The sequence below is a fragment of the Biomphalaria glabrata genome, chromosome 2 (assembly GCF_947242115.1).
Source record: "Biomphalaria glabrata chromosome 2, xgBioGlab47.1, whole genome shotgun sequence".
In the NCBI taxonomy this organism is placed as follows: domain Eukaryota; kingdom Metazoa; phylum Mollusca; class Gastropoda; family Planorbidae; genus Biomphalaria; species Biomphalaria glabrata.
Window position 1 is genome coordinate 20100647 of NC_074712.1, and position 8488 is coordinate 20109134.

An 8488-nucleotide genomic window follows, 5' to 3' on the forward strand; every position below is an offset into this window, starting at 1 on the left:
ATATAATACAGACGTTACTTCAAAAAAGAAGATGATTACGTCCTACGCGTCATGCATTTAGTCATGCATATTAACCAATGACTTAAATTCTGCCAAGTCACTGGTTTTCCTGGCTAGCTCAGGCAACCCATTCCATGGTCTAATAGCACTAGGGAAGAAGGAGCATTTGAATTTGTCCTAGCATATGGAACAACAAATATGCGTTTCCTTTTGTGTCTTTCAGAGTATTTTATTACATTTTGTTTTTGTATTTGAAGATTATGGTTCAGTGTTTTATGTATGATTGCTACTTTACTTTTGAGTCTTCTGTCCTGAAGGCTTTCTAAATTTAGTGATTTTACTAAAGGTGTTACTCTAGTCAAATGTGAATATTCGTTTATTATGAATCTCACTGCTCTATTTTGTGTCTGTTCCAGTTTCTTAATGTTTTCTTGAGTTGAGGGGTCCCAAACGGAGGATGCATATTCTATTATTGGCCTAACCAAGGTCAAATAACATTTTAGCTTTATGTTCTTATTTGATTTATAGAAATTTCTTTTAATAAACCCTAATGCTTTGTTGGATTTTTAAATAGTTTCATCAATATGTGGATTCCATGACAGTTTTTCATTTATTATAACACCTAGGTATTTCACAGTTTAAGAAACACTGGTGTAGAGTAAAGAGACTCGTAGACTAAATGGCTCGTAAGAAAAGTAAAACATCTCATAAGAAAAGTGAAGCATCTCGTAAGAAAAGTAAAGCATCTCGTAAGAAAAGTAAAGCATCTCGTAAGAAAAGTAAAGCATCTCGTAAGAAAAGTAAAGCATCTCGTAAGAAAAGTAAAGCATCTCGTAAGAAAAGTAAAGCATCTCGTAAGAAAATTAAAGCATTTCGTAAGAAAAGTAAAGCATTTCGTAAGAAAAGTAAAGCATCTCGTAAGAAAAGTAAAGCATCTCGTAAGAAAAGTAAAGCATCTCGTAAGAAAAGTAAAGCATCTCGTAAGAAAAGTAAAGCATCTCGTAAGAAAAGTAAAGCATCTCGTAAGAAAAGTAAAGCATCTCGTAAGAAAAGTAAAGCATCTCGTAAGAAAAGTAAAGCATCTCGTAAGAAAAGTAAAGCATCTCGTAAGAAAAGTAAAGCATCTCGTAAGAAAAGTAAAGCATCTCGTAAGAAAAGTAAAGCATCTCGTAAGAAAAGTAAAGCATCTCGTAAGAAAAGTAAAGCATCTCTTTCAGACCTTGTGATCTACAGAGCAGATGATGTCAATGTCATCTGTTTCGACGGTCCACGCTTCTCGAGGGTGTCATTCTTCTTCTTCTAGCCAGCTTTGCGCTGCTGAGCTGTGAGCTCTTTTGCAGATTGTGCCAAGGAATAAAACAGTGTGCTGTTTTCTTCAGTTGTTCAGCACAGCCATACAGGGTGTTGGTTATGTTGGGCTGTCATGTAACCAGCTCAAAGACCAATCGCCATTACTTTCCCGACGTATGCCAGGTTAGACCTGGTTGGAATTCTAAATAGGTTGAAGGCTAAATAGCTCGTATACTTAAATAGAATCAGTTTAATTATATTTGTGTTTTAATTAAAAATTGGTGTCTTCTTCTTTCTTTCTATGTGGTCACAGCTCAGCTTGTCCACTCTTTCTTTCTTATACAAATGTAAAGTGTGTGTGTGTGCGTGCGTGTGTAGGGGAGAACCTTTACGTTGTCTGGTCAACTTTTCTTCCAGTAAAGTATGTTACGTGTAAACATCTACAACACCAAACTTGTAGAAAATGTTTGATGCATGATGAACTTGAGAACCCCTCTACCACACCGGATTTGTTAACAACATCTGTCATCATAAAAATATTTTTTTTACAAGCATATATTAACTCTGACTGTGAATGTCTGGTACAAAGTTTGTACACGTTATTTCTCAGACACTCAATCTCGGATCAAGCTGACATTTCGCACAATTATTTCTTTTACCTGACTATACAAGAATCAATAACAAAATTAACAAATCAGTTAAAATATTGGTAATAAATTATTTTGTTTGATATCTCGAACAAGGGAAAAGAAATTATACTTGATTGGTGTAGGGGTATAAGCTGAATTAGGTCGCCGTTTTAAAATTTGAAGCTAACAATAAGCACTTCGCTAGCAGAGTTGTTGAGTGTCAGCTTTTGGAGGCTTAAGCGCTAAGTTCGAATTCAAGTCGTTCCCCTTTTTATTTCTTTCAATACATGCATTTAAAAAGTGATCACCCAGATACCCCCTTCTTTCTCCCCAACCCTTTTCCTAACTGGTCCATACAAGTCACAGGGTCATAGCGTACTGAGAAAATTAAGAGCATGAAACAAAAACAATAGGTAAAAATATTTCTAATCCGACATATTTATTATTATTAATAAACAAGTCTTATTAGTCTAGATCTACTACAAATTTAATTAGATGACTAATCCAAACTAATGGATACAACTACGCTTAATATAAACTTTGATTATTAAAAAGTATCTTTTATATGTTTCCTGTTACATAAGTTCTCAATCCTAGCGCTACACTGGACAGACAATGTTGTCTCCCCTGGGCCAGAAGCTAAAGTGGATTTAATGTGAGCATCGCAACAAGGCTTTTACTGTTCCCAGGTGTGGCCTAGTGTTTTTACTGTTTCCAGGTGTGGCCTAGTGCTTTTAGTGTTCCCAGGTGTGTGGCCTAGTGCTTTTAGTGTTCCCAGGTGTGGCCTAGTGCTTTTACTGTTCCCAGGTGTGGCCTAGTGCTTTTAGTGTTCCCAGGTGTGGCCTAGTGCTTTTAGTGTTCCCAGGTGTGGCCTAGTGCTTTTACTGTTCCCAGGTGTGGCCTAGTGCTTTTAGTGTTCCCAGGTGTGGCCTAGTGCTTTTAGTGTTCCCAGGTGTGGCCTAGTGCTTTTAGTGTTCCCAGGTGTGGCCTAGTGCTTTTACTGTTCCCAGGTGTGGCCTAGTGCTTTCAGTGTTCCCAGGTGTGGCCTAGTGCTTTTACTGTTCCCAGGTGTGGCCTAGTGCTTTTAGTGTTCCCAGGTGTGGCCTAGTGCTTTTACTGTTCCCAGGTGTGGCCTAGTGCTTTTAGTGTTCCCAGGTGTGGCCTAGTGCTTTTACTGTTCCCAGGTGTGGCCTAGTGCTTTTACTGTTCCCAGGTGTGTGGCCTAGTGCTTTTAGTGTTCCCAGGTGTGGCCTAGTGCTTTTAGTGTTCCCAGGTGTGTGGCCTGGTGCTTTTAGTGTTCCCAGGTGTGGCCTAGTGCTTTTAGTGTTCCCAGGTGTGGCCTAGTGCTTTTACTGTTCCCAGGTGTGTGGCCTAGTGCTTTTAGTGTTCCCAGGTGTGGCCTAGTGCTTTTAGTGTTCCCAGGTGTGGCCTAGTGCTTTTAGTGTTCCCAGGTGTGGCCTAGTGCTTTTAATGTTTCCAGGTGTGGCCTAGTGCTTTTACTGTTCCCAGGTGTGGCCTAGTGCTTTTACTGTTTCCAGGTGTGGCCTAGTGCTTTTAGTGTTCCCAGGTGTGTGGCCTAGTGCTTTTAGTGTTCCCAGGTGTGGCCTAGTGCTTTTACTGTTCCCAGGTGTGGCCTAGTGCTTTTACTGTTCCCAGGTGTGGCCTAGTGCTTTTAGTGTTCCCAGGTGTGGCCTAGTGCTTTTAGTGTTCCCAGGTGTGTGGCCTAGTGCTTTTAGTGTTCCCAGGTGTGGCCTAGTGCTTTTAGTGTTCCCAGGTGTGTGGCCTAGTGCTTTTAGTGTTCCCAGGTGTGCCTAGTGCTTTTAGTGTTCCCAGGTGTGTGGCCTAGTGCTTTTAGTGTTCCCAGGTGTGGCCTAGTGCTTTTACTGTTCCCAGGTGTGGCCTAGTGCTTTTACTGTTCCCAGGTGTGGCCTAGTGCTTTTAGTGTTCCCAGGTGTGGCCTAGTGCTTTTAGTGTTCCCAGGTGTGTGGCCTAGTGCTTTTAGTGTTCCCAGGTGTGGCCTAGTGCTTTTAGTGTTCCCAGGTGTGTGGCCTAGTGCTTTTAGTGTTCCCAGGTGTGCCTAGTGCTTTTAGTGTTCCCAGTTGTGGCCTAGTGCTTTTAGTGTTCCCAGGTGTGGCCTAGTGCTTTTACTGTTCCCAGGTGTGGCCTAGTGCTTTTACTGTTCCCAGGTGTGGCCTAGTGCTTTTAGTGTTCCCAGGTGTGTGGTCTAGTGCTTTTAGTGTTCCCAGGTGTGGCCTAGTGCTTTTACTGTTCCCAGGTGTAGCCTAGTGCTTTTAGTGTTCCCAGGTGTGGCCTAGTGCTTTTAGTGTTCTCAGGTGTGGCCTAGTGCTTTTAGTGTTCCCATGTGTGGCCTAGTGCTTTTAGTGTTCCAAGGTGTGGCCTAGTGCTTTTATTGTTCCCAGGTGTGGCCTAGTGCTTTTAGTGTTCCCAGGTGTGGCCTAGTGCTTTTACTGTTCCCAGGTGTGGCCTAGTGCTTTTAGTGTTCCCAGGTGTGTGGCCTAGTGCTTTTACTGTTCCCAGGTGTGGCCTAGTGCTTTTAGTGTTCCCAGGTGTGTGGCCTAGTGCTTTTACTGTTCCCAGGTGTGGCCTAGTGCTTTTAGTGTTCCCAGGTGTGGCCTAGTGCTTTTAGTGTTCCCATGTGTGGCCTAGTGCTTTTAGTGTTCCCAGGTGTGGCCTAGTGCTTTTACTGTTCCCAGGTGTGGCCTAGTGCTTTTAGTGTTCCCAGGTGTGGCCTAAAGCTTTTACTGTTCCCAGGTGTGTGGCCTAGTGCTTTTACTGTTCCCATGTGTGGCCTAGTGCTTTTACTGTTCCCATGTGTGGCCTAGTGCTTTTACTGTTCCCATGTGTGGCCTAGTGCTTTTACTGTTCCCATATGTGGCCTAGTGCTTTTAGTGTTCCCAGGTGTGGCCTAGTGCTTTTAGTGTTCCCAGGTGTGGCCTAGTGCTTTTAGTGTTCCCAGGTGTGGCCTAGTGCTTTTAGTGTTCCCAGGTGTGGCCTAGTGCTGATTGAAAACCAGGTTAATGCTGGGAAATCACATGGGAATTATTGGAAATCACACATTAATTCTAGAAAGTCACAGGCTAATTCTGAGAATCACATATTAATTCTGGAATTCACAGGCTCATACTGTGAAAATTCTGAGGTCACATTTTAATTCTGGAAAGTCACAGGTTAATTCTGGGAAATTACAGGTTAATTCTGGAAAGTCACAGGTTAATTCTGGTAAATCAAAGAAAATATATATTTACATTTACATATATTCATGTGTCCGTATAGAGTTTCAACTTTACAAAAAAACAACAACATTTTGACCAGTAAGTGTTAAAATTGTGACTAAAGTGAAACAATTAAAAAATAATTTCCTGTGTAGATGTGTTTACCTAACTTGTGGATATGACTCTTCTTTTTGAAAGGTTCCAAAATGTTCTGATACTAGATCTTAACCCTTTACTGCCTACATCAATTCTCGAATAGCAGATATTAACTCTATTCTGACTACATCAATTCTCGAATAGCAGATATTAACTCTATTCTGCCTACATCTATTCTCGAATAGCAGATATTAACTATATTCTGCCCACATCAAGGTGGCTCTTGAAACTCACATAGTAGTTGAGCCTCATTTTATTCGAGATTTGAGAGGGAGCCAATGGTTAAAAATGTCGGAGATTTTAAACGACAAAGTTGACAGTTAAATACTTTTGGGAAACACTGGCCTATATTTTTTAAACATAAAAGTCGAAGGATAAAGCCATGTTTTCATTTATAGTTTCCTTAGCCCTAAGTTTTTACAAGTATTCGCCAATTTTTAAAGTTAAAAAAAAAAATTAAAAATTTTGTGATCATTTGAGAGCCTCGTTTGAAACAAATTAAAGTGAGCTGAATGTAATCTGCTCGGCTCCCTGGCAGGCGCAACCAACAGTTTAAAAACATGCTACAATAAACATGAGCTTTTTGGCGTTGCCAGATACAAATAGAGAACTTAACATTTTGTAACAAATATCTCTGTTGATGTGATGTTGAAGTGATGTGATGTTGAAACGATGTGATGTTGAAGTGATGGGATGTTGAAGTGAAGTGATGGGATGTTGAAGTGATGTGATGTTGAAGTGAAGGGATGTTGAAGTGATGTGATGTTGAAGTGATGGGATGTTGAAGTGAAGTGATGGGATGTTGAAGTGATGTGATGTTGAAGTGATGTGATGTTGAAGTGATGGGATGTTGAAGTGATGTGATGTTGAAGTGATTGGATGTTGAAGTGATTGGATGTTGAAGTGATGGGATGTTGAAGTGATGTGATGTTGAAGTGATTGGATGTTGAAGTGATTGGATGTTGAAGTGATGTGATGTTGAAGTGATGGGATGTTGAAGTGATGGGATGTTGAAGTGAAGTGATGTGATGTTGAAGTGATGTGATGTAGAAGTGATGGGATGTTGAAGTGATGTGATATTGAAGTGATGGGATGTTGAAGTGATGGGATGTTGAAGTGATGTGATGTTGAAGTGATTGGATGTTAAAGTGATTGGATGTTGAAGTGATGTGATGTTGAAGTGATGTGATGTTGAAGTGATGGGATGTTGAAGTGATGTGATGTTGAAGTGATGGGATGTTGAAGTGATGTGATGTTGAAGTGATGTGATGTTGAAGTGATGTGATGTTGAAATGATGGGATGTTGAAGTTATGTGATGTTGAAGTGATGGGATGTTGAAGTGATGGGATGTTGAAGTGATGGGATGTTGAAGTGATGTGATGTTGAAGTGATGGGATGTTGAAGTGATGGGATGTTGAAGTGATGGGATGTTGAAGTGAAGTGATGTGATGTTGAAGTGATGTGATGTTAAAGTGATGTGATGTTGAAGTGATGTGATGTTGAAGTGATGGGATGTTGAAGTGATGGGATGTTGAAGTGATGGGATGTTGAAGTGATGGGATGTTGAAGTGATGGGATGTTGAAGTGATGGGATGTTGAAGTGATGGGATGTTGAAGTGATGTGATGTTGAAGTGAAGTGATGTGATGTTGAAGTGATGTGATGTTGAAGTGATGGGATGTTGAAGTGATGGGATGTTGAAGTGATGTGATGTTGAAGTGATGGGATGTTGAAGTGATGGGATGTTGAAGTGATGTGATGTTGAAGTGATGGGATGTTGAAGTGAAGTGATGTGATGTTGAAGTGATGGGATGTTGAAGTCCCGTGATTTTTTTTTTAGCTAAATTTTTGTTTTCACTTTTCTTGTGTTGCAAACAATTTTCCAAATTTAGCAGAAGATCTTAAGTATGTTAAAAAGTTGGAGTCTAAAGCTTTCATCAAATCTTTGACCTTACAGTTAAAAATAGATATATTTATTTTTCTCGTCGCCCTGGGTACAAAAGAAATGAGAGCCAATCCACACATGAATAAAAAAAAAATTATTAGGTTTAAAAGATCCAAAAAAATATGAAATTTTTGTATAAACTTTAGGTCTTTTTAAACAATTAGACAAGGAACTCGGGGAACCAGTCATTAGACAAGAAACTGAGGGAACCAGTCGAGTTTAATTCAACTTTGTTAAGGGTTTATTCAAATAAAAAATACCAAATTGAGAGAGGCTTCACTTCTGGTTTATTTATTTTGGCGGGAAAATAAATCAGATTATAAGAAGAGTGAAAGGTTTGGTTACTTATCAGACCACATTGTATATCAAACGTTAGATAACTTTAACGCTATCGAACAAGGAACAGCAAAGTTCAATCTAATTCTTCTGCAACATATTCTCCTGATTCGCATTTAGTTTTAATTCCATCTACCTTAGCTTGCTTTATTTTTTACAAAACTTCTATCAACTCACTGTCTGGTAAAAAGTTTGTACACGTTATTTCTCCTACTTTCAATCTTGGATCAAGCTGAGATTTCGCACAATTATTTCTTTTACCTGACAACACAAGAATCAATAGAAAAAAATAACATATTAGTTAATGAACTATTGGTAATTAATTATTTTGTTTGGTATCGAATAAGGAAAAGAACTTTTACTTGACAGATGTGGTGGCATAGGCTGAATTAGTGCCCTTTATACTTGTGTAGAGAATTCGATCGTGGCTTAAAGAATTGAAATTAACGATAGATAAATATAAAACTTCTACTTTTACTAGCACTTTGCAGGCATAGTGGTTAGTGCATTGTCTTGAGGAGTTCGAATTTCAGTAGTACAGATTAATTGATACAATTGCACAATTAAAATAAACTTTGTTTTGTTTTTTTTTACTTTTTGTTTGTTCGTTTGTTTCCCGTTTACCGTCATTCACCGAGAGGCTGAGTTTACAATTTTTTTTCCCCTGTGGATATTAGATCTAGATCTAGTCATTGTTTAGTCATGTTTTTTTTGTTTTGTTTGTTTTTTTTAAATAAATAGCACAACAGGGGAGATAATAGCAGTTTGATTCCTGACGCACACATTAACACACACGATCAAAGGGGCGTGGTTTATAAAGAATAAAATTATTTCTCAATTATGTATTTGACCCAATAAATAACAGATTAATAAAAAAAAAGTGTCATTTCAGATCTACA

General features: G+C 39.2%; 1 protein-coding gene across 1 annotated transcript; it reads left to right on the forward strand.

Annotated features, from left to right (window-relative positions):
* The first annotated feature begins 679 nt into the window (after window positions 1-679).
* On the forward strand, window positions 680-5367 carry LOC129924647 (serine/arginine-rich splicing factor 6-like). The gene is made up of 3 exons (XM_056021115.1): window positions 680-1222; window positions 5057-5159; window positions 5351-5367. Exons 1-3 carry the CDS (start codon window positions 680-682, stop codon window positions 5365-5367), a joined length of 663 nt encoding a protein of 220 aa, XP_055877090.1.
* Window positions 5368-8488: the final 3121 nt, after the last annotated feature.